The sequence below is a fragment of the Kogia breviceps genome, chromosome 3, assembly GCF_026419965.1.
Source record: "Kogia breviceps isolate mKogBre1 chromosome 3, mKogBre1 haplotype 1, whole genome shotgun sequence".
NCBI lineage: Eukaryota > Metazoa > Chordata > Mammalia > Artiodactyla > Physeteridae > Kogia > Kogia breviceps.
This window is the reverse complement of record NC_081312.1, coordinates 67,695,437-67,722,877: the sequence shown is the minus strand read 5'-3', so window position 1 is coordinate 67,722,877 and position 27,441 is coordinate 67,695,437. Positions and strand designations below refer to the sequence as shown.

Genomic DNA, 27,441 nt, shown 5'->3' with positions numbered 1-27,441 from the left:
CAGATATGCTTAGACCCAGTGAAATGACCTATGCAGAAAGAAGGTCATTCACTGCAGCAGTATCCATAATAGCAAAAGACGAAAAAACCCGTATTTCCATCACTAGGGAGCTGGTGACATACCCATATATTGGATTACCATGCAGTTATGAGAAAGAAAAAGTTCTCTAAACTTAAAAAGTAAAGGAAAAGGGGCAACTGAGATTAATGGTTAGACAACTATAACGTAGAACCTTGGTATCAAATACTAACTGGAGAGCTGCTTCCTAAGAGAGGGTTTTTCTTAAAATTTAACCATTTACCTGACATGCTTTGGCAGTGACATCAGGTGGTGTCTCTGAGGTGAAGGCTGGTCTAAGTGCTGCTCCTACCTGGCAAGAAATTACAGGCTCATTCAAGCATCAAAAAGTAAGATAGCACAAACTTTTTCTTTTTAATGTTATTTTAAAATTAGTTTTTTTAAAAATTAGTTATTTATAATAGGTATTATGAACACCTTTTGTTTTTGCCTGCCCAGCATATCTTCCTGTTTTTAGCTAAGTGCATCCAAGTTTTCCTTTGGGGAAATTTCTCTCTCCACAACTCTCAGCCCATGTTATTGCTATGGAGTTGTGAGTACTGTCTGGCTCCAGGAACCCACACTGGGATAATGAAAGCTCTCCTGAAGACATTTGCTAGGAGTACTAGGAAAGAAGCGCTCTCTTTAAAAGACTCTGGATGCTAAGAGAGCCATCTCTTACCACTAAGAGAGCCATCCTGATACCATCTTGATACCACTTGGAAAGGGCAAACTTGAGAATAAAGCCAGTGCAGAAGAAAGCAGAGCCAACTAATAAGGTTCCTGAAAACAATTTTCCTTTTCTGCTTAAGTGAGTGGTAATTTTATTTCTATCATTTGCAATTTTTTTTTTTTTTTTTTTTTCGGTACGTGGGCCTCTCACTGCTGTGGCCTCTCCCGCTGCGGAGCACAGGCTCCGGACGCGCAGGCTCAGCAGCCATGGCTCACGGGCCCAGCCGCTCCGTGGCACGTGGGATCTTCCCGGACCGGGGCACGAACCCGTGTCCCCTGCATCGGCAGGCGGACTCTCAACCACTGCGCCACCAGGGAAGCCCTATCATTTGCAATTTTAAGAGGATTAAAAATATAACAGAGCTCCCCTTAAGTTAAGTTGAATTATAATATTTTAGCCTAATGTGATTAGTTGTATCTAACTCCTGTCCCTTCCTTTTGCTCTTTCCCTAAACACACATTGGCATTACCTGCTGGGAAGATGTGATGGAGCCTGCTAACCAACTGGTGAACTGCTCTGGATTCCCTAACTGCCAGCCATCAGAAGCTGCCTTTGAATCATGAGAGGTATCCTTGGATGAATGCTACTGAAGGATTACATGTGATGTGTGTGATATAATATGTGATGATTTTGTTATCTTCCTTGTTCCTCCTAGGCTGCTCAATGCACCAGTCATAAAAACATCAGTTAAAAAGCTTACAGGGCTTCCCTGGTGGCGCAGTGGTTGAGAATCTGCCTGCTAATGCTGGGGACATGGGTTCAAGCGCTGGTCTGGGAGGATCCCACATGCCGCGGAGCAGCTAGGCCCATGAGCCACAACTACTGAGCCTGCGCTCCACAACAAGAGAGGCCGCGATAGTGAGAGGCACGCGCACCGCGATGAAGAGTGGCCCCCGCTTGCCGCAAGTAGAGAAAGCCCTCGCACAGAAACGAAGACCCAACACAGCCAAAAATAAATAAATTAATTAATTTTTTTAAAAAAAGAAAAAAAAAGCTTACAGAACTAGTAATAGAAACCTGAATTCTTTTCCAACTCTAGGGGGAAAAAAAGGAAGTTATATCTAGACTAGGAGTAATAATTTGAAGATGAAACCGGCATGTAGCCTAAATGGAATGTTTATTAATGATTTGGTGTTATCTTAGCTTATCTGGATATTTTATAAAGAATATCATCATCAAAGCCCTTTGGACTTCCCTGGTGGCGCAGTGGTTAAGAATCCGCCTGCCAATGCAGGGGACACGGGTTCGAGCCCTGGTCCAGGAAGATCCCATATGCCACGGAGCAACTAAGCCTGTACGCCACAACTACTGAGCCTGTGCTCTAGAGCCCACGTGCCACAACTACTGAAACCCGTGTGCTCTAGGGCCAGCGTGCTGTAACTACTGAAGCCCGCGTGCCTAGAGCCAGTGCTCCGCAACAAGAGAAGCCACTGCAATGAGAAGCCTGTGCACTGCAACAAAGAATAGCCCCCGCTCGCAACAACTAGAGAAAGCCCGCACACAGCAATGAAGACCCAACACAGCCAAAAATAAATAAAATTTAAAAAAAAAAAGAACAATACCTATCCCACAGGGTTATTGTTAGTAAATGAGTGTTAATTTTTTTAAAAAGCCCTTTATTCCCCCAAAATTACCAAAAAGGTTTTAATTATGAAAATTAACCTTTAGTGTTATAAAAGACCTGTTTTATGTATTATTTTGCTTTTACATGAAGATTTCCTCTTTAAACATATGATTATACTGGTGATATATTAGCAGAGATACATACTCACTTACGTATTAAAAGGTGACATGCCAATTAGTTTCACAGACTTTTAATAATAATAAAATCCTCTAGTAGAAAGAGCTTACATTGGCTTGATACTGTTCCAGAATCACATGACCTGGAAACTCTGGTTCTGGAATAGTTGCAAATCGCCGAATAACAACTAACAGTGTTTCAAGGCCAGAAAGACGGAGCTGATCACTGTGATCTGTGGCAGCCATAAAAGCCATGCGAATTAAATCAGCAAGATGTAGCACCAAAAAGTCATCTGCAATATTAAAAAAAAATATCTTATTAAGAAAAAGAATACACTGGAACTAAGATTTATGTTAAGTGATCATTTTTCCTCTTTTTAATTTCATAACCTAGACTTTCTTTTAAGTACTTTTGATTTGATTTACATTTTACTGTTTGTTAAATACAGACTTTAAAGCTGGCTTTACTGCACCAGTGCAAATACTCACATACAAACAACTATCCCAAAGCAAGTAATTATACAGCTATTCAAAAACAAAGGCAGAATTAGCATCCTTTAAAAGAGTACTAACAGTACCTTCAATAAAAATTTTGTTCAGAATTTCTGATAAAAGTACATTGGAAGGTACTTAGGAGACTTTGGGTTTTGATGAATTAGGCGGTAATTTAATCATCCTCTTTACATCAAGTTGAGGCTAAAAGACTTAATGTCCCTTTAAAAGAAGTTTTATGTGGTTCTTTAAATGCACTACATTACCTTACTTTTTTGCATGTCCTGCCGCACACATAAATGATGGGAGCATAAAAATATTTCTAGCTGTGAAATTATAAATGATAATTCCTTTCACACCTACAACATATTCTTTGGTATAATAATTCTACTGGGAGAGACATAAGACAATCATTTAACACTGTTCCAACAATAAAATGTTTACAGGTACAACTAACCTTTACCTAAAAAATATGTGAGACTAATTCAAAGAAGTATACTAGTTACAGGTCACACTGAAGAAACCAACTCATCTTAGTAAGTGCCAATTACAGTTTTAATTGGGAGCACAGGAGTCAGTAAGCACCTATAATACACTAATTTTATACCTATCAGAATAGTGCTCATCACAAATAAGAGACTCAATAAATGCTTGCTTGAAAAACAATTAAAATAGAAATACCTAATTCATACTCTCAGACTGACAATAACAACATCTTGCCTTATGATTCTTTTGTCAGGTAAAGAATATTTCCAAGGCACTGAGACATGAGTATTGAGTCTTTGAACATGTGTGCTTAAGTTATTTTAAAAACTTAGACATTAAACCATAACCCACACGCATTTAGGTAAAAATAATAAAACTGAACAATATAAGGTCAAAATGGTCTTACAACTCGGTCTACTTTACATTGAGATAGACTTAAATGTTTTCTAGGTAATATCCTTGAAACCAAAATAATCTATGAGCAAAACTGCTCTAAGTTACAATTCAGAAAATAAAATTTAGAAAATAAAATTTGGGAACTAGCTAATGTACATACTACTTTCCAAGAACATGACTATTCTCTATAAACTTAATATATCACATATGTCCACTAAACAAAAGTGAATGTGAATTGAAGAAGTTTAATCATTAAAAATGTATTTGAACATTAAAAATATACTATAGGCAGACAGCCAGCATTTCAATGTATATCATTTGGTCTTTTCATTATTATGCCACTTACTTCTTGAATCCCTTTTTTTCATTTCTTGTGCTAAAGCGATGTCAAAATGTGCACTATGTGCATTCTCACACTGGTTAATTATCCTGCAGACACATTCAGCAGCAAAGACTCTTGTAGCCCATCGCGGATTGGTAAAAGGATGAGGTCTGCCATCACTTTTGATGGTCAGAACTGAAGCATCATCCCCTTTATCTCCTTCCTCTTCTTGCATTGTATCCACACAAGTTACAGTTGTAAAATCTTTTATCAAGGGAGAATACACAATTACAATCAGTTGGAAGATATATTTATGAAGGGACACAATGACTTCAAGTACAGACTAGAATTACTGTTGATCAAAATGACTACTAATAACAGTGGTATCTAAAGAAATGCTAAAAAAAACTATTCTTAAAAAATGACAAAGTTGTTAAATTATATTTAAAGTGAAAACTGAACATGATACTAGAATAATTATCAATCCCCTGTATGTAGATGGATATACTTAAGGAAGCTCAGAATTCCCTAGTAGGGAGTGTGGTGGATAGAACTAGAGATGTAGTTTTAACACTGAATGAATTGAATGAATTTAAGGAAGTTCCTGAACCCACTAAAAATGTCCAAAAATGTTTTTCTCAGGACAGACCCATTGTGATTACAGTCTCAAATTGTCCTGATGGCCAGAGCCATTCAGTAGTAAATTATTTCCCCTTAATATTATACTAACTGCTAACTTATTAACTCTTTCTAACTCGACTTAAATTGGAACTTATGCTATAAAACAAACCAACTTGTTTTTCTTAAATTATCTTGTATGTCAACATTTTTTGAGTGTGATACAATAGATAGCAATGATGTTACAAATAAAGTTAAGGCAAACTCCTGTCTTAAAACTGAGAAGTAAACAAAGACTGAAATGTGTGTTTTCCTAGTAAGAAGGAATAGAGGCAAACTACAAAGGATAAAGAATAAATGGTGAAATAAAATTGAGCTATTGAAAAATTTTAAAAAGATAGGTAAGGGCTTCCCTGGTGGCACAGTGGTTGGGAATACGCCTGCCAATGCAGGGGACACTGGTTCGAGCCCTGGTCCGGGAAGATCCCACATGCCGCGGAGCAACTAAGCCCGCGTGCCACAACTACTGAAGCCCGTGCGCCTAGAGCCCGTGCTCTGCAACAAGAGAAGCCACCGTGATGAGAAGCTTGCACACCGCAACTAGAGAAAGCCCGTGTGCAGCAACGAGGACCCAATGCAGCCAAAAATAAATAGATAAATTAAAAAAAAAAAAGATAGGTAAGATACCAGAAAAGTATAATCAACCTATCTATGCACATATATTTTTTTCTTTTAAAGAAGTCCTTCTAAGTTCTTAAGTAGTGGGGATAGAGCAGAACATTAAAGAAGGAAAATATGTAGAGCATAATGGTTGAAAGAGCAGGTATAAACCACTGGAAGAGAACTAACAAGAACAGATGTAGACAGAGAAGAATATTTTTTTTAAATGCCAGAAATTTTATGGTACCTTTCTTCCTTTCACATAACTTAACTCAGAGACCAAGGCTAAATTAAATTATAAGGCTTAAGGAACTGAGTTGAGAGCTACTGAAATATTATGAAAAGTTAGATTTTAAAGTCATGTAGGCTAAGGTTTGAATACATCTGTGTGTGTCTTTGGGAAAATTACTTAACCTTTCCAAGTCTTGTTTTCTCTAGTGTAAAATGGAATAATACTGCCTACTCATAGGATGGTTAAAGGATTAAATCATATAAAATATGTACAATACCTGGAACAGAATTGGTTTCTATCCTCTTTCTTCCTCATTTATTTTCTTAGTCCAGGATATAAATTTTAAAGACTCTAACACACTTTCTCACTAATAATTATCTTGTACTAACAAAGACATTAGAGAAATAACACTATACTTTATTTTTTATTTATTAATTTTTTTTTTTTGGTGGTACGCGGGCCTCTCACTTCTGTGGCCTTTCCCATTATGGAGCACAGGCTCCGGACGTGCACGCTCAGCGGCCATGGCTCCCAGGCCCAGCCGGTCCGCGGCATGTGGGATCTTCCCAGACCAGGGCACGAACCCGTGTCCCCTGCATCAGCAGGCGGACTCTCAACCACTGCGCCACCAGGGAAGCCCAACACTATATTTTAAATTAACATTATTAAGAGTAGAGAAACTGGCTTGCTCAAAATGTCATAACTTGTGGTGAGTTTTCTATTAAGCTGATTTGAGGCAACACCTCAAATATTTCTCATATGCACAAAAATAAATGATGGGGCTGCTGTAAGTTAGGTCATCCCTTTCTCCATTAAAGAAAACAACAAGCAATTATAACCCAAATATCCAGGTTGATAAATTGTTACTAGCAAACAACTTTAGATAATGCTTTTACTTTTAATTTTATTATGTTGGCTGGTAATCACCAATACTTACCAGCTGATGCAGCAAGTACATCTTTACAAAGCTTTAACCAAAAGGAGAGTTTATCCACTGCCATAGATGTAAGCATATGGTTTAATGTCTCTTTGATATCATGGCATAATCTCCCATCTGTCTCTTTGTCAAGTAAGGTCAATAAGGCACCTTCAAGGCCCACTTCTCTGATGTTAGCATCTGACAAGAAGAAAATCGATGATCTAAGTAATACAGAAAACAAAACTGCCATATGAGAAGCACACACATTCAGTAGTTATTAAAATATTACATGCAAATATATTCTAAAGAACTAGTCCAAATATTGCACCTCAACCTACTGAGGTCTATTTTAGTTCATAATTCAAGTTTGGTAATTATTCACAACACTGCAAAGTTATTTTTTATGCAATGTCATTGAAAGATAAATCTTTATTAAGAGTTAACTAATATGTTTTCCTTAAATTAGGTAAACATTTAAACCCAGTTAGCATTCAATACTTATAAAAATTTATCCACTGTTTCTTGGTATGATTATTTTATCTTCTCTTTAAAGTTAATTCAAATAAATAATCATAATTAAGTTTTATTTATTCTGGTACAAAAGCTTTACATTTATTAACATGAGAGTAAAACTCTGACAGAAAACAAATATTGTATACAGAACAGTGTTTAATTACTGCAGCTAAACTTCAGTGGATCTAAAGACTATTGAATTAATATAAATTACTACACAATATTCTCACTGCAAAGTAATAAATCATCTCAAAAAAGAAATATAAACCTTGATCTAGTGTCTATTTCCTCTAATTCTGAAAATGTCAAAAGAACATACATTTTCTCTTGAAGATTTAACTCATTTGGCAATTATGAAAGCATTTAGTTCTAAAGATTATGCTACTATTTTAAAAGAGGAGTTATCTTTTAAATATCAGAAGGAGGAGGTAGGAATGTTTCTGATTAGGAGTCCAAAAGTCAGAACAGCCCAATGTAACGTGTGAATCATGACTGGATCATAAATTTGGATGGGGGTGAGAGGGGTAGGAAAGAGTTTATAAAGGACTTTTTTTTTTTTTATATAATGGGAAATTTGTGTGAGGACTGTACATTCTATGAAGCTACTAAGTTAATGTTGATTTTACTAGGTATGGAACTAACATGTGGTCATGTAGGACAATGTCCTTGAAAAATGCAAAATAAGTATTTAGGGGTGAACCATCATGATGCCTGCAACCTGCTTTCAGATGGTTTGGCACAAGGTTTGTATGTGTGTGTATATATACTGAGAAATATATAAAATGAGTATCGTAAAGATAGTAGGTGCATCTATGTGTTCGCTGCACATTTCTTTCAACTTTTCCATGGGTTTGAAAAATTACAAAACTTTTTGAAGTAATTATATAATGAGTTCTTTACTATAATTTTTTAAATTTTATTAATTTTATTTTTGGCTGTGTTGAGTCTTCATTGCTGAGCATGGGCTTTCTCTAGTTGCGGTGGCTTCTCTTGCTGCAGAGCATGGGCTCTCTGCACGCGGGCCTCAGTAGTTGTGGCTCTCGCGCTCTAGAGCGCAGGCTCAGTAGTTGTGGTGCATGGGCTTAGCTGCTCAGCAGCATGTGGGATCTTCCTGGACCAGGGCTCAAACCAGTGTCCCCTGCATTGGCAGGCAGGTTCTTTTTTTTTTTTTTGTGGTACGCGGCCTCCCACTGTTGTGGCCTCTCCCGTTGCGGAGCACAGGCTCCGGACGCGCAGGCCCAGCAGCCATGGCTCACATGCCCAGCCGCTCCGCGGCATGTGGGATCCTCCCAGACCGGGTCACGAACCCGTGTCCCCTGCATCGGCAGGCGGACTCCCAACCACTGTGCCACCAGGGAAGCCCTGGCAGGTGGGTTCTTAACCACTGTGCCACCAGGGAAGCCCCTTTACTATAATTTTAATCACATAGCTAATTCAATAATTATGTACCAGTACACTTACATAATAAAATCCTAAAGCAACAAATACAGATAATTCCAGTGGTGAATATAAGTTAAAGGCCACTTTGGGGAGAATACCACACATTAACCATGTTCTGCAACCTGTCTGATGACTACTGTAACAGTTCAGCAATGCTGATAAACTCAAGTCAGAGCAAAGGTTTTAATATAATAATAAAACTAATTTAAAGAGCACAGCATGACAGTAAAATACATTATAGATCTGAGAGCTTTAGATATTGGAAAGCTTTATGAAGTCTGAGAACTTCTAAAAGTGTGATAGCACTTGGGAAACTATATACTAAAGTGTAAGATATTACCAGTAATATTTTTATAGGCTGTTTGAATTTATACGCATGTTTGAGTTATTCACATAATTTTAAAATGAAGAGGCACACTTAAAACAAATCTTACTGGTCAAGAAATCTTTTTTTTTTTAAATTATATATATTATTTATTTATTTATTTATTTTTTGGTCAAGAAATCTTTTAATTCAGCTCTAAAATATAGAAAGGGTATAAAAATCCTTTAACTTGAAGCAGGTTCATCTATGAGAAATTTTACTGAATGAGATTTAGGGGGAAGAAAGACATATATGATAAAATGACTTCAGTGCTAAATCCAATTTCAATCCATTATTGTGAAAAAACTCATTTGAAACCAATGGCTCTCAAACTTCAGTACCATTATCATTACTGTAGAAAAATAAGTAAGAGATTGCTGGGCTCTACTCCCAGATTTCTGGCTTAGCAGATTTGAGATGGGGCCCAATAATCTGCATTTCTAACAAGTTCCAAGGTGAGGTGGATGTCGCTAGTATAGGGGGCCTAAGATTGAGAACCATTTACTCTAAACCAGTAACATCACTGGGTGGAATGATAATCACTGTTAGCAATTATCACTTGTAGCAGATTTAAGATATTATATACTAACTTAAATTTTGTTTTAAAAACTCATGTTTATAAGGAAGATTTAAGATTAAAACAATCATCTGAGCTGGAGATAATACTGATAGAAAGAATTACCTGGAATCAACTCTTCTCTGCTATCCTTAGCAAGCATAACAGCGTGTTCTGAAACTTCAGCTGCTTCTCTCTGAACAAGCTGACGTAAACAAGCCAGTACTGCTCGTCTCAGTAACAAATAGGGACTACAAAGATTCACCTGAAAAACACCATTTGGGAAGTTAAAGAGCTGAAATTCTTGGTGGCATTCAATATGTCTAATAGATATTCACTGGACCCCTCCTGATTGTGTCCAGCCCATCAGTGGGCTGGACACAATTTATTAAATACACAGAAACCTCAACTATCCTAGCACATATTTTTTATTATACAACTTAGAAACAGCTTAAGGAGTAATACATGTACTTATTAGGCAATATTCATAAACAAATCCAAGCAAAAGCCTCCTGACAATTTAGAAGATAAAATTTATATAAGTAAAACAGTTTTGAGAGACAAAAGAGATAAAATTGAGAAAGAATTTATTTGCAGCTTATATATATGTGCTCATGGAACTATATTATAATGTTTTATGAATCTCTAAGTAGAAGTTTATACAAATCCATATAAGCACTGTAGCATACTGGTTAAAATGGAGGCTCTGGAGTCAAACTGTCTCAGTTTGAGTCCTAGATCCATGACTTACTAGCTGTGTGACCTTGGGCAAGTTATTTAACCTCTCTGTGTCTCAGTTTCCTCATTCGTTATATGGAGATAACACTACCCCCATCTCACAGGGCTGTTGTGAAGTCAACACAAAGAAACATGCAAAAGTGTTCAGCACAGTACCTGGCAAATAGTAAGCACTCAATAAATGTTAGTTATTATTAATGCAGCCTCTATCAACAGTAGTTTATTCAGATGCCATACATAGTAAGTAAATGCATTTTCAAATAAAGGCAGAAAGAGTCTTACTCAGAAAACATATTCACCGAAAATGCTCTCTTGAAACAACATTATACATACCAAATTTTATACATGTATATCTACTTATATATGAATACACATATATGTACATAGATATGTAAATGTCTTAGCAATAGAGAATATTTCTCCTCAGAATGATAGGCTCAATACATATTCTTTTTACTGAGAAGTATTTAAACCATGTAAATCTCAAAAAGTTATGTCTATCTAGGGTAAATGATACAATTGGTGATATACCTTAAATGAGCAATTAAAACAAGTCAAAGGTTTCTGGATACCAATTCTTAATGATTTCATAAGTGGAATAAAGCCTAGAGATTTTGAAATTTATTTTGTCCTAACTATGAAAATAAAGACCAGTTTGGTGTGGCTTATGACAATAAATATGTCTTATAATAGTGATTTTTCTGAGCAAAATTTTAGAAATGGCATAATTCATACATGTGCCTTTAGATCTGGTTTATGTGTGAAAGACAGAACTGAAGTAGGTGAGTTTGTTGAAAAGAGCAGAGGCAAAATTCTGAGGAAAAGAGTAGGTAGTTGCAGCTGGTTTGTGATATATGATACATGCAAAGAGAGCTAAATCCTTAATTTTATCAGAAGATAAAAGGCAAGAAAAGTTTGTGAATATATTAGCAGTGAAACACACAGATGAGAAGTGCTTTATAAATATGTTCTATTATACCCTCAAGCTATATCATGAACTCAAAAGTGGAAAGACAGGAATGCCATTCACAAAGTCTCAAGGTCATGTCATTCTAGTCATGTTTAAGAACTCTGCTGTTAGAAACTAGTACACAGGATAACAGAGAAGTTAAAATGTAAACGATTAGGTTTATTCATGCCCAAGATTACGGCTATATTTAACAACAATGACAAAAAAGCACTCTATTAAGACAATTTTAAAGAAAAGTTAATAAATCTACTAGTTACTTTAACTGGAGTTTTACAAGCATATAATACAAGGCAGGTGCAGCGTTTATTCAGGCTGGTCAAACAATCTTGTAGAAAAAGCATGCTCAAAAGTACTCTTTACTTGTTTGGTATAAAAAATATTAAAGGCCGTCACACAAAGCAAAATGGGACGCTTAATATTTCCATGTCATTCTCCAGCATTTATATTGGGAAGAGGAATAAAGTGGATTAAGGCAAACAAATCAAGCAAGCAAAATACAGAAATTAACTCAAACTGTAATTACAATTCCTTTCTGAAATGAATATATTAAATCAAAATGATGCAAAATTAAGTGCAAGGAGTGAGTGCACTAGCTGGAGAAGGTTAGGGAGGATTTGTTTACATGGGTATTAAATAAAACACCATGTAACATGCTATACACACTGGACTTTGCATTAATGGTTAGCTTAAACGAAGAGATGCAGAGGAAAACAAGAACATCTACAACCAAAAAAAAAAAACAACACAAAGAAACAGCACTGCAAACCTCAAAAAAAGTTAGGAATCGAGGGTCAGGGACCTACCAACACAGAATTATCCAACAAGATCTCCTGCACAAAAACAAATGACAGACTGGTCATGACAAAACCAAAAGATAAATACTAGGATGACTTTGACAACAGTCAGCTAAGCATTAAAATGTAAATGTTAATAGAGCTATCATTCAACCTTGCTTAGCTTCAGCTTTTAAAAAATATGCCATAAATACTTCATTTTCCAACTTAAAATATGAGTTGAGGTAAGATTTTAAAAACAGTCAACTCAAGATGTAAAGATATAATACGATAATTTCAAAACGCACATTTGTGTAATTAGGTTTTCCTTTGGAATCTTTCATTAAGCCTCAGTAACAAAACCAGAACAAGTAGACATGAGTGTGAAAGGAGTGATCTGGATTACATTCACATGAACAGGTGTCCAGCAAGGGACCAAGTTAATGGTTTACCTCATCACAAGTTAATTATAGATTTCTTACTCTTGGAAGCCAAGTTTTAAAACTGTGAGTAGTCAGAATTGTGAGTGTAGCTAACGCCAAGTTCAGAATGGAAGTTAAATAGCATGCAGTTAGAAGAAAAACCTTTGCAGTAAGATTCCTTCCTAATGATTAAATGTATTCTGAATACTCAGGGAGTTTCAGTTAATATGAAAACACTTCATGCTAAATAATTAAGTTCTATATAGAAAAGAAACCTGATCATAAAGTTGTTAATAGGAGAGCAAAAGCAATTTTAAAAAATGTATTTATTTTGTTTATTTTTGGCTGCATTGGGTCTTCATTGCTGCCCACGGGCTTTCTCTAGTTACGGCAAGTGGGGGCTACTCTTCCCTGCGGTGCGTGGGCTTCTCATTGTGATGGCTTCTCTTGTTGCGGAGCACAGGCTCTAGGCACGCGGGCTTCAGTAGTTGTGGCACAAGGGCTCAGTAGTTGTCGCTTGCAGGCTCTAGAGCGCAGGCTCAGTAGTTATGACGCACGGGCTTAGCTGCTCCGTGGCATGTGGGATCTTCCCGGACCAGGGCTCGAACCCGTGTCCCCTGCATTGGCAGGCAGATCCTTAACCACTGAGCCACCAGGGAAGTCCCAGTGTTGTTATATTTAAATGGAGAGTAGAAAGTTAGATCAACTTGCAAAGTAGTGGGTATTTTTCAATAATTGGTATTGGCAATTGTTCTTCAAATATAAAGAGCAATATCCCTGGGGAAAAGTTGCTGAATGATAAAGGTAAAATTCTTTTCCAGTAAGTGCTGTTTTCTCTAATACGTGTTTAACCCAGATAGAAACCAAAGTTTCTATCAGAAAAGTCAGTCATGTCCTCTCTTTAAGAGTCTTACATAATTATGACCATGAAAATCAATATGGAGATAAATACAATTCTATGTTTAAGTTACATGTTAAGAAAATAAAAACAATTACAATTTACTGAGTGGTTATTAAGTGCAGAGGACAAGTGCATTTATAGGCGGCATCTTGTGTAATCCTCGTGTTTTACAGACACGATAACTGAGGCTGGAGGAGGTTATGGGATGTCCCTAAGGCCACATAGCTAGGAGGGAGCAGAGCTAAGAGGGTCCATAACTACCAAGTCAATATGAAATAATGAAACAAGGACTGGACAAGGAGTTCAGAAACCTGGATTCTAGGCTTAGAGCTACTACTACCTAGGTATGTTACACCTTGGGCAAAATATTTGACTTTTGGGTCTTTATATTTTTATTGAGAAGGTTGGTTTTACTGATGTTTGAGGTTCTTTCAAGGTCTGAAATGCATATTTTGTCTTAAGCTTGAAAATGAAAGGTCTGTCTAAAGTAATGATTCTCAACTGTCATGTTACTAAGAGGAGTGTGCTGTGAACATTACAGGGGCAGAAAAAGTTGAAAAGCAATGGTGTCAAGTTTTTTTTTTTTTTGATTTTATTTATTTATTTATTTTTGGCTGCATTGGGTCTTTGTTGCTGCATGCGGGCTTTCTCTAGTTGCAGCGGGCGGGGGCTACTCTTCGTTGCGGTGCATGGGCTTCTCATGGCGGTGGCTTTTCTTATTGCAGAGCACAGGCTCTAGGTGCATGGGCTTCAGTAGTTGTGGTACATGGGCTCAGTAGTTATGGCTCGCAGGCTCTAGAGCGCAGGCTCAGTAGTTGTGGCACGTGGGCTTAGCTGCTCCGCGGCATGTGGGATCTTCCCGGACCAGGGCTCAAACCCGTGTCACCTGAATTGGCAGGTGGATTCTTAACCACTGCACCACTTGGGAAGTCCCCCGTGTCAAGTTTTAACTCCAAGTGTAACTCAACTTTTTCAGGCAAGTCCAGATAGAAACTGGTGATGCGCAAGGTAAATCTTAAAACCACTGATGATTACGAACCATCTCATCAGAACTTTTTTATTGATCACCTTCACCTTTCTATATTCATTAGACACACTATTAGAACCCAGATATTGATGCATATGCTGCTAGAATATTAAGGAAAAATATTATTTGCCCATCTGGGATGAAAAGAACTTTATATGTAATAATTTGGGAAAGAGGAAGAAGTAGGAAAAAATATATGTTACCACATAAATATTTCCGTGTCCTATAGCATTTATATACTACCTGTGATATTAGCACTCAGTATGTCTTTACTGATTAATGAATCAATATTCCAAATACTAAGTTCAACATTAATGGAAGAAAAATGAATCAATATATGAGAGGTTTAAGATATCATTATATGAAGTTGTCCCCCACTGCCCAAAAAAGACCAGAACTGAGGGAAAATAGCTATTGTACACTCTAGAGAATATTTAAATTTAAATTTCCAATAATAGAAACTAAGGACATACACAATTTTATACTCACACAGAGGCAGCTGACCAGGCTAGACAAGTTGACATGTCGTGGAGCAAACATGTGAAGCTGCTGAAGGCATGATATGGCCTGAGCTTGGACAAGGCAGTCTGGGTTATCTTGCATCACTGCACAACCCAACAGACAGGAGGTCCTTAGGGTAGAAACGGAAGTACTGTTACCTAAAATGAAAGCAGAAAGCTTTTAATAATTGGCCTATAAAATCATTACCCTTTAAACATATATTACTGGGCTTAAAATTTCTTCCCCCCCCCATCTTAAACTTAAGGTTCTGTGAAGTAAATTTCTTCTACAAAAGCAGGGATAATCCAGGTTATAGATTTTTAGATTATGTTAGTTATTTTTAGTCTGAAAGATTTATGGTAACACAAATCATTAGGCAAAGAAGAACCTAAGACTATCTGCAGTTTACATCAAATTTTCATGAAAAGTAGAATTAGAAAGAGCTAATAAACTTCACCCTGCTTGTATTAGTTGAGAGTTGCTTTCATATATTAAAATCATGTACTCTGCATTTGAATAGATCAGAATAACTGAGTTCTGGGGCTTTGTCATTTATATCTTAAAACAGATAGAGTTCTTTAAACTATTCCATTTCATGTCTGTCACTTTACTTGTTAAGGGAAGCATTTTTAGGACATATCTAATTTTTCTAAATATGGTACTCCTTATCTTTTCAAGGTAAGAAAAATCAGACTGGCATTTATTTTAACAAAATATACTGAGCACCTACTATGTGCCAATCACAAGGGTTTTTCAAATTTTCTCTTATTTGATAGAAGAGGAAACTAAAGCTTAAGAGACATGAGGATTTCCCCAAAGTCACCCAATTAAGTAACAGTTGGTGAAGCTTAGATTAAGTTTCTATGTTTTTTCTATCATGTCATCATCCAGGAGTCAGTCTTCCCAAGACTGTTCTCAACATTCTGCCCATATATTTGAAAAGAGCATTCTGCTAAACTTCACTTTGTTGAGAAATGTTTGATTCAATAATAGGAACTGAATTCATTTTTATGCATATATTTTTATGTAAGACGTCACAAAAGCAGCTATGAATACCTTGTAGCTCTGGACCCAGTGTAGTAATAAGGGCATTCAAACAGCGACCAAGGCTTTGGTGAACTTCAGCATGAGTAGGAGGCACATTTAACAACAACATAATAATAAGAGAAAGGGTTGGTTCTGCATGTGTATAATAGAGTGGGCCAGCAGAATCAATTATCAATGAGAGAGAATGCAGTGCCCAGGTCTGTGAAGACAGAGAAAAACAATTTAAAATGTTATAGCAGCATTAAGAAACATAAAACACAATGAGTTGTTCTTTTGTTGAAGCAAGTGATAACGTAATAGCACAGTAAAATATTTGTGTGTTATTACTAACTTGGAGAGAGAAATGGAGAACTTCAGGAGTTTTAAGAAAATTTTTCTCTTTAAATATGCAGTAAAAAACAATCGAGAGACAAATGCCTAATTTAGAATGGCATATGTGCATATATCTCAGCACTAAGAATTCCATACAGTGTTTGGTTCTTTAGCTAACAGCTTGAACTAAATCTGGTTTGTTGAAAACTGTTTAATGTTTAATCTGTATAGAGAATGAAAATTCAAGTTTTTAAAAGATTCAACAATATCTACAACTACATGCAATAATTACAGACAAATCTCTTGAACACAGTGTTGAAGAAAGCCAGACATAAAATAGTACATACCATATGATTCCACTGATATAAAGTATAAAAGCAGGCAAAACTAATATATGCTGTTGCAAATTAGGATAGTGGTTATCCTTGGTGGGACAGGTAGTAACTAGAAGAGAACATTAGGAGAGTGTTTGGGGTATTGATATTGTTCTGTTTCTTGATCTAGGTGCTGGTTACATGGTGTATTCAGTTTCTATACTTTATTCACAGAGATGCACACTTCTAACAGGTGCAGTGTTATAACTATGAAAGAATAAATATATCTATAAAACTAAATATTATAAATATTTATATTTATAAAATAAATATACATGTTATATATAAATATTTATATATTAAACAAACAAAATGCCTTTGAGCCAATCTCGCCTGCCACCTATTTTTAGAAATAAAGTTTTGTCGAAACACAGTCATGCTCATCTGTTTACATATTATTTATGGCTGCTTTCCTGCTATAATGGCAGAATTGAGCAGTTGACAGAGACTGTATAACATGTAAAGCCTAAATAATTTACTACCTGGCCCTTTTTTTTTTTTTTTTTTGCGGTATGCGGGCCTCTCACTGTTGTGGCCTCTCCCGTTGCGGAGCACAGGCTCCGGACGCGCAGGCCTAGCGGCCATGGCTCACGGGCTTAGTTGCTCCGCGGCATGTGGGATCTTCCCGGACCAGGGCACGAACCCGTGTCTCCTACATCGGAAGGCGGATTCTCAACCACTGCACCACCAGGGAAGCCCTACCTGGCCCTTTATAAAATAAGTTTGGCAACTCTGGTTCAAACAAGACTGGCCATAAACTGATAACCACTGAAGTTAGATGATGGGTATAAGAGGTTCCTTATAGCATGTTCTCTACTTTTATGTATGCTTGAACTTTTTATAACAAGAAGTATGTAAAGAGTCCTCCTTTTAGGAAATCAATTGAGAAACTTTTACCCCTCTTATCAATAGATGTATATGAAAAGCTTACAGTACTTTAAATGCTACAAAAATGAACTCCCATTAGGTGAGAGATAGCAGCAATCAGGAAGAGTCAGATTTGATGACACTGGATGCCACGGAAAGAACAATTTAAATTAATCAACAAAAGATAGTTAATATAGTAATATGGTAACTCAAGAATGAAAGTTATGTTGGATGTTGAAGTTTAAAAGGAAGGTGGTTAAACTGGATGTGAGAATACTAAAAGATGTGGATTATCAGAAAGGAATAGAAAGAGAGGAGAGCAATAGGAAAAACATTAAGTGCAGATACGAGAATGACATGTGTGGGAGGAAAGCAGGAAGATCAGCTAGGAGAAGACCAGTACTTTGGGTTAATAACAGAGAAAGTTTCTGGGTCAGCTGATGGGACTTCAATGAGAAGTATTTAAGAAGCAATAAACAGTTTCCCCAGCTTTTCAGTAAGGAAGTGACAAGATGAAAATCTTTCAGGAAAACATTTCTGGCTTCATATCTAGGGAGAGTTGAAAAGAAAAGAACTTAAACATAAAGTGACCAGGTAGGAGGCTACTGTAATAATCAGGGACACACAGGGGGGACAGAGATACAATAAGGGGATTAAAAAAGCAGGAAGAGTAACAATCATTCAAGATGTGATTAAGATATCAGGAGAATGATGATTGACAGAAATGGGTAAGATATGTATAATAATATGGTAAAGTGGTTAAGAACATGAGTTCGGAGTCCATGACTTATGTTCTTCACCTGACTCCACAATATATTAGTTTTTTAGCTGTGAGCAAGTACTTAGCTTCTGTAAGCCACAGTTTTCTTTCTGTATAATGGGAATATACATACTAGATTACTGTGAGGATTAAATATGTTCATATGTTTAGAAGAATGTAATACAATGCATGGTACCTGTTAAGCTCTACAAAATAGCAGATGTTATTTTAAGATGGAAAGGAGATCCATTTTCAGAAAATGATATTGAATTTGACTTTAGACACTGAGTATGAAGTAAAGATAATGAGATCTGAATTTTAAAAATCAATCAAGGTTAACAATGGCTTTGATATTATTATGGAGCAAGAATTATTTTATAAATTAGTAATGGTCAATAAAAACATAATCTGCATTATCTACAAATCAAGAATTTCAAGGAAGGTATCACATGAAGTACTTACCTGCACATCAGGAGAAGTGCTGTCCTGAGATAAAGTGTAAAGGATTCCAACACAAGAATTCAAATGTTGAGAAGAACTTATTCCTCCCAGGTACCTATGTAGGGATCCCAAAGCCAATGAGTGTCCTGTTCTGGTAACTGCGTCCCTTGCTGATTTCAGTCTGCGATTATGGAAACAAAAATAATTGACAATTACTGAAACAAAACCAATGCATGCACACTGTCACTTAGGCAAACTTTCTGTATAAAGAGTTGAAAAATTCAGAAATATATTTACCGTTAACTGATTAAAAAAAACTCTGAAATAACCTGAAAGGTATCTTGAAAAGAAAAACATTTTAAATAAAAATGTCTTTACCATTATTAATCATTATTTAAATATAAGCAATTTCAATGTCTCTCAGAAATACACACACACTAAATTCATATGGCAGGCATTATTACTTTATCATTAAGTTATACTTTAAAAACTCTCATTGCTGAGATACTCTAATTCCATATAAAGAGAGTTCCAACTCATGAACTTTGATTTAAAAATTAAATATAGTAAGAGAACTCATTATTTATTAGGAGTTTTCTTATGAATAGTATACTAGTTTAAGCGCTTTATATTTGGTCCTTTAATCCACTCATCAATCTCGAAATTCACACTACTGATATTATCAGTTCCTTTTAACAGATGAGGAAATCAAAATGACTTAGTCACTTTAGCCAAAGTGACTCTTACAAGTAACCAACTATTAAATGGAAGAGTTGGGATTTGAACCGAGTTAGTAATCTGACATCAGACGTTGAGCTCATAACCAAATCAAGATACACATATTCAATAGACTAGAAGGTGAAAGTGCTGCCTGCATTACTACCACCAATAATAATATAGCTTTATATATGTATAACTAATATAACCATGAACTTTACTTGCAGTTGTTTTATTTTCTTCATACTACTTTCATATTTATTATCTCATTTACCTTAACATTCTTAGTAGGCAGGGTAGTATTAATAACCTTCTATATGAAATAGAGGAAAACTGGTTGAGAGGATTAAGTAACCTGCTCAGGGTTACAAAGCCGGTAGAAACAAAAATATAGTTTATGTTTCCTGACCTGCAGCTTTCTCTCTTTCCATTCGGTTGTTCTTACTACCTATCATCTATATTTTACATGATAAAACTCCATAAGCTTCTTACTCCCAGAGTCCACTGATGGCCTATTACATCACTCATATAGACAGTGATCTTTCTCATATAAAAACTAAAGCCAAAGAACTAGTAATAGTTTTATGTTCCAAAACAAGCAGGTGTGGGGGGGGAGTTCTCCTTTATTTTAAAGTATACACATTTCTCAGTTTTTTAAAGTTAATTATCAGAATGAATTTTCGTAAGTTCCAACAAACCAACAAGCTACACCCAGTTTTGACACACAGTCCATGAGTATTAAATAAGAAATTAACTTACTTGTCAAAGCTAACTTGAGCTAACGCAGCAGTAAAAGCTCCATCATCAACCACTTGGGCTAATCTAGCCCATGCCTCTGCAGCTGCACATCTCAAGAGGGGGCTGGGACTTTCTAAGGCTCCCATCACCAATGCGAGGACAGGTCTTCTCATTTCTTCTGGACCCAAATGTCCCTTAGAGCCAGCCACATACTGAAATACGTAAAAAACAATCCAAACTTGCAACTCTAGTAAATTATCTTATCCAGTTTGGAATGTATATTCTGGTTAACCAAATATGTTCATATTTGGTGATTACTCCTTAAAAAAAAAATCACGGCTTCCCTGGTGGCACAGTGGTTGAGAATCCGCCTACCGATGCAGGGGACACGGGTTCGTGCCTCGGTCCGGGAAGATCCCACATGCCGCAGAGCGGCTGGGCCCGTGAGCCATGGCTGCTGAGCCTGTGTGTCTGGAGCCTGCGCTCCGCAACAGGAGAGGCCACAACAGTGAGAGGCCCGCGTACCGCAAAAAAAAAAAAATCAGAATACCAAAATCCACAGTAAACATACATTATTTTTCTCATGAAGTACTTTAGAATTTTAAACCTCCAGGCAAACAATATGGTGATCAATTATCACTGCAGTATGTATGTGTTCAGAAGAACATTAATAGGGATTTCCATAAACTAAATGATCAATGAAGCCTATTATATTTTACTTAGAAACAATAAGCCATAAATGCAACAATGAACCAGATTTGGTCCATAGGCCATAGTCTGCCAATCCCAGATCTGGGATATTAGGGTTGGTAGTTTATAAAGCATGGTTCTAAGCCAAGATTTTAAGTTTGATTTCTGACTAACAAGTTTTATATAGAGAAAAAGTAAAAGGGGAGGGACTTCCCTGGTGGTCCAGTAGTTAAGACTCTGTGCTTCCAATGCAGGGAGCACGGGTTCGATCCCTGGTCAGGGAACTGAGATCCCACATGCCATGCAGTATGGGCCCCCCCCACCAAAAAAAAGGTAAAAGGGGAATTGCAAATCCTGAAACATTAAGAAAAATCGGGGGGGAAAAACCAGCCCTTTAAAAACACCTTCCCCAACCTACTTAGTTGGCCATACATTAGGGGAAAAAAAAACATCAAGCAAACGTGAATTTTTAAAAAACAGAATTACCTTCAAGAAACTAGAAACTGAAGAAACAACATGTAACTGAACTACTTGTTGACGAGCTCCTTTTGTATGCTTTATACTGTCCAAAAGCTGTTCCAGTATAAGAAGCCTAAAATCAGAAACAAGATTTAAAGATAAAGTAAGTCAAAGGGCAGTACTGAATATCCACTACAAATTTGTTTTGTTGCATTTTGTTGGAACTACTAAAATGAGATAAACTGTTGTCAAACACACTGAAGCATTTCAGGAAATGAAAATATATCACAACCAATGCAAAAATATTTTGATTATGTGTCATTATGACAGTGGGGGAGAAGCATTATTTTGTGAAAAAATAACAACAAATGTATCACTTAATATAGATTTACCTGGGCAAATTCAGCTATTTCAGCAACTATTTTCTAAACAAATATTTTGAAAGTCACTTGTGTCAACATTTTTGCTCTTAATAACAGGACTTACTGGATTCAAATACATTCCTTCATTTTAAAGGTAGCACTGACTTCAGTTAATGAGAAGCAGCACAGCTTTTCGAACCCCAACCATACCTTAAACATGTACTTGGGATCATACTATATATAACAGTTTTTACAGTTGCTTTTCTCACTTAACATTACCTCTTTAGCACTTTTCAAATCATTTTTATTCTTTGATAATTTTCAGGAAGCCAATTTTTACTACACACATACTACAATTTATTCAACCATTCTCCTTCTGGTGGAGAGCAAATTTCTTATTTTCACAATTCTAACTATGATGAATATATGCACATTACTTTTGGTGTGGGGTTGAATGTGTCCAAGGGTTTTTTTTTTTTTTTTTTTTTTTGCATTACGCGGGCTTCTCACTGTTGTGGTCTCTCCCGTTGCGGAGCGCAGACTCCGGACGCGCAGGCTCAGCGGCCCTGGCTCACAGGCCCAGCCGCTCCACGGCATGTGGGATCCTCCTGGACCGGGTCACGAACCCGCGTCCCCTGCATCGGCAGGCGGGCTCCCAACCACTGCGCCACCAGGGAAGCCCTGTCCATGGGTTTTAATGCAGCTTACATAAATTGTTTTTCATATCCTTTTTAAAAATCCATTTGTTGAGATTAAAGATATGTAACCATGAAATAAATCACCTCATTTTTTCCCACCAATTTCTCCAATGTTTAGAAACACTGCTTCAGAGCTCTGAACTTCCTTTCCCCGCCTTCTCTCCCTTTAAATCAGGAAAACTGAAATAATGTTTAAGAATACTTCTTCTGTTGTGAACTATCTTGATGATAGGCATAGATCTTATAATTTATCTTCATCTCTCTAGTATCTGGGTTTGGCATATAGTTAGCAGTCAAATGTGCTTGTTGAACAATATAAAGGACAGCTGCACCCAGTGAGTGAAAACAGGGCATGACTGGCTGAAGATGGCACATGGGTATACTTTTACTCAACTCTAACGTACTTGCAATAGTATCTCTGAGCCTGTAACTAAATCTCTATCATTCTGGTGAGGCCACAAGACCCAAATACAGTTTTGATCCAAATGCCAATTCTGTTATAAAAACAGAATAGATATGGGTATTGTGCTTTTAAAAACCCAGCTGTGGAAGAAGTCAGAAAAAAGGAAAGGTGTGAAGTTACATGTGTATGACTTAAGGAAAGCAATATACATAAAATCAACTCAGAGAACATAATAAACATGGTGGATCACTAAAAATTTGGGGAAAAACCACTGTAACTCTAAGTAGTCTATTTAGTTAAATATTTATTTCCTTATTTCAGGGTTAATTCTGTTCATCATAATAAACGTGAAAAACTCAGAAAAGCACAGGAAAGAAAAATAAAATTCACCCATAATCTCACCATCTGGAAAGAGCCACTATTAACATTTGGCATCTTTGTTTTAGTCTCTCCCTGGTTCCATCCCCACCCCAGGTATATGGATATCATTTTTAGAAAACTGGGATCACATTTTGTTAGTAACTCTTTTTCATTTCCCTAAACATTAATCCCATCTTACTAATTACTGCACTGAAATAATTTTTTTCTCCTTTTTATCTTGGCCTCCTGTGATATTTCTTTTTTATTTTAATTGAAGTATAGTTGATGTACAATATATTATATAAGTTACAGGTGTACAATATAGTGATCCACAATTTTTAAAGGTTATACTTCATTTATAGTTATTTTAAAATATTGGCTATATTCCCTGAGTTGTACAATATGGCCGTGTAGCTTATTTTTTACATAATAGTTGGTACCTTTAATTCCCTCCCCCTATATTGCCCCTCCCCCTTCCCTCTCCCCACAGGTAACCACTAGATAGTTCTCTGTATCTGTGAGTCTGCTTTTTTGTTATATTCATTAGTTCGTTGTATTTTTAGATTCCACATGTACTGAAATAATTTTAAATAGCTATTAGTATTATATAGTCTGGCAATACAATACCTTGTTTACCCAGTTCCCTACTTTGGGACATTTAGGCCATTTCTAATTTTTATTATCAATAACATGATAATGTATCATATAAAAGTTTTTTCTGCCTGTTTTCCAAGACTATATTTAAAGTCATTATGTTTCAAGAATATATTTATGCCCAAATTGCCCTGCAGGAAGAAAAATTAAGGATAACCATATGGTCAGCCTTATGAATTTGAAACCTAAAACATCATTATTAGATCACATCCTAGTCACCTGCTACAATGGAACTGTGTCATGTTGAAAGTAGTAAAAATACTTAAGGTTACAGCTTGAGAATTTTGTTACATTACAATAAAACCTGACCTGTACTATTTTCTTGCCCACATTCATGGGCCAAAGACTGTAAATGAGACTACCAGAGCCCAAAATACTTTTCTCCATCCTTTACCCCCAAATTCTGACAGAGATCGCAACAGAACATTCTGAATCTTCAGGAAGATGGAGATGACCAGTTTTCAGTAGTACTGAATTGGTATTCCTAAGTAGTTATCAATTATAACATATAATTATTAGTTCAGAATGAAATTAGATATTAAAAGTTTTGAGTCTGGATGAAATAAAAACACATAGGTAACTGAGTAAACAGCAAAGACGTAAAATTTTAAAATGCTGATTTACCTTACTTATACTTTCAGAGAGGGTGTATAATGGTGAAAATTTTCACTACTGAGAACTATAACTTTTTTCCTCTCTCTCGGTCAACTCACAATCTACATTTTTATCAGTGGTTCTCAAAACTGGCAGTACACCAGAATCACCTAAGGAGTTTTTAAAAATTTCAGTGCCCAATATAGTATGCATACCATTACTACTAAGTCAGAATCTATGTTTTAAAAAGTTGTCCCAATGATTGCAATGTACAGTCAAGGGTGAAACAATCTTCAGGTGAATTAATTCATTCTTTGCAATTAGGTGCAAAACATATTGAAAAGTAACCATAAACAACACATACACAAGATCAGTAATAACTTCTTCTCTGTGTAAAATATCTTGATAGTCCAGAACTTTAAACATTTTAGTGCTTTAAAATTATTGATGCGAAGTTCTCTTATTTTTAGAATCCTATAGTCAAAATAAAGATAATTAGGGACTTCTCTGGTGGCACAGTGGTTAAGAATCTGCCTGCCAATGCAGGCGGCACGGGTCTGAGCCCTGGTCCAGGAAGATCCCACATGCCACAGAGCAACTAAGCCCATGCGCCACAACTACTGAGCCTGCGCTCTAGAGCCTGAAAGCCACAACTACCAAGCCCGTGTAACACAACTACCAAGCCTGCACTCTAGAGCCCGTGAGCCACAACTACTGAGCCTCTGTGCCACAACTACTGAAGCTGGCATGCCTAGAGCCTGTGCTGCGCAACAAGAGGAGCCACCACAATGAGAAGCCAGTGCACCACAACGAAAGGTAGGCCCTGCTCATCATAACTAGAGAAAACCCACGTGCAGAATGAAGACCCAATGCAGCCAAAAACAAACAAATAAGTAAATAAATTTAATTAAAAATAAAGATAATCAACTGATTTAAAGACAATTTAATTTCTAAGTACATAAATAAAATATGAAAAACCTATTTCTAATCTTAGGACAACGTCATGTTAACTACAAGAGTTTCTTTTAAACTGTTTAAACACGAAGATAACCACGATAACAAAATGCTTTAAAAAATTCACTTGTTGTTGAATACAGGTACTTTGATTAAGATATTTCTTCTCTAGAAATGCAAATCTATGGCCCAAAGAAGAAAGGTCTGCCATTTTAAACAAGTATCATACCTAGGATAACAGGAAATTAGAAACTTAACTTTCCTATCTATGTTTCTCTGTGGTGCTCTAAGGGGACCCATTGGAGACTGCTGATAGTTGCTGAATCTGGGATCCTGCCAGACAACTTCCTTTAAAATTCTCCAAACCACTGCCTACTATTTTTATTCAGTTAGAATCCAAACAATGTTTTGCTTTTACCAGGTCTCAACTTTTTTATTAAAACAAACAAAACCTCTCCTCCCTTGAATATTCATTCTATACATTATTTCCATCCAGGTGGGATAAAAAGAAATTTGGCACGTTTTAAAGTTTATTAAACTTTAAACAACAGAAATAAGAAACTATTTCCTTGAGACTATAATTAGGCAATAAATCTCGGAGAAATAAAAAAAAAGAAAACCCCAAAAAACCCCCCACCTTCTTTAGGAGAGTATTAAAATCAATTTTTTGAAAGGAAAGTTCTAAGAAGTATACTTTTCTTCACTTCTTATCTGAGACCTATCAAAAAGAGTTTAGTAGAGTCATTTAAAAACATGTTTAGGGCTTCCCTGGTGGCACAGTGGTTGGGAGTCCCACCTGCCGATGCACGGGACACGGGTTTGTGCTCCGGTCTGGGAGTATCCCACATGCTGCAGAGCAGCTGGGCCCGTGAGCCATGGCCGCTGAGCCTGTGCATCCAGAGCCTGTGCTCCGCAACGGGAGAGGCCACAACAGTGAGAGGCCCGCGTACCACACACACACACAAAAAAAACATGCTTAATTTCAATCTTTTGCCCACAAGGCTACCCCTGTTCCATCTACTGTAGTTACTGCTGTATGAATCCAAATTAATTATTTTAAACTAACTGTATGCACTAGATAATAGTACAGTTACAGACTAGTACAATTCTCATCCTCTCCATCAATTCTTCTTTGAAAATTCCAGTCCACTTTGATTCTCCTCTCATCTTTTAGTGCTATAGCATTCATTTATAATTTAGTCATATATTTTCTTAAAATACAACCTATAGTTACAGTATACACAGTGAACTATAGGCTACAAATTTCAAATCATCTTTTGCAATTAATCTCAAAATATACATGTAACATATCATACTGAGTAAATACTATCAATACTATCATTTTAAATAAAGACATGAAGCTATTAAAAATCAACATAAATGTTATTCATTTTTCTATCCACTGAAAGTAAACTATCCATAAACTAAGCCTGTTTCAGAAATGTGTTGCTGACAAGACTCAAATATTTTTTGTGAGTCTTCATCAAAGAGAACATGGTAAACTCCTTACCTAATTGGTATTCTCTGGAAGACAACAGATAAACTGATATAAAAGCTATGAGCTAGTCAAATGTGTGTTGCTTGTCTAGCATGAAAGAGACAGAGAATGAATGGGAATAAATGAGGATAGTTAATAATTTACAAACTGTTAACCAGCACATCCCGTGGGAGAGATTCACTTCCCATATAGTGTCTCAGATAGAAATTTCCTGGATACTAGCTATCCGAAGTATTTTTTGATCCCCAAGAAAGTTATTATCCTGTTATTAAAGAAACTCATTCTCAACGAGAAATCATTAGAAGCCTTTTATTTTTTTAAATTTTTATTTATTTTTGGCTGTGTTGGGTCTTCGTTGCTGCACGTGGGCTTTCTCTAGTTGCGGCAAGCAGGGGCTACTCTTCACTATGGTGAGCAGGCTTCTCATTGCGGTGGCTTCTCTGGCTGCAGAGCACGGGCTCTCGGTGTGCGGGCTTCAGTAGTTGCAGCACACAGGCTCAGTAGTTGTGGTGCACGGGCTTAGTTGCTCCATGGCATGTGGGATCTTCCCGGACCAGGGATTGAACCCGTGTCCCCTGCATTGGCAGGCGGATTCTTAACCACTGAACCACCAGGGAAGTCCCCGAAGCCTTTGATTTTTAAAAACCAAAGTT

General features: G+C 36.6%; 1 protein-coding gene across 4 annotated transcripts in view; it reads right to left on the bottom strand.

Annotated features, from left to right (window-relative positions):
- Positions 1–27,441, bottom strand: part of HEATR5A (HEAT repeat containing 5A) — a 114,842-nt gene that overhangs the window by 21,198 nt on the left and 66,203 nt on the right. For 2 of the 4 annotated variants that reach the window (XM_059057204.2, XM_059057205.2), the window contains exons 17-27: positions 21,293–21,398; positions 20,138–20,328; positions 18,683–18,842; positions 15,917–16,106; positions 14,849–15,018; positions 12,040–12,066; positions 9,655–9,793; positions 6,674–6,853; positions 4,251–4,490; positions 2,642–2,823; positions 302–370 (exon numbers count right to left, since the gene is read on the bottom strand). In XM_059057204.2, the coding sequence (XP_058913187.1) occupies positions 302–370; positions 2,642–2,823; positions 4,251–4,490; positions 6,674–6,853; positions 9,655–9,793; positions 12,040–12,066; positions 14,849–15,018; positions 15,917–16,106; positions 18,683–18,842; positions 20,138–20,328; positions 21,293–21,398 (1,654 nt within the window). The remainder of the gene's footprint in view (positions 1–301; positions 371–2,641; positions 2,824–4,250; positions 4,491–6,673; positions 6,854–9,654; positions 9,794–12,039; positions 12,067–14,848; positions 15,019–15,916; positions 16,107–18,682; positions 18,843–20,137; positions 20,329–21,292; positions 21,399–27,441) is intronic. The other 2 variants (XM_059057206.2, XM_067028601.1) reach the window with 1 other exon arrangement.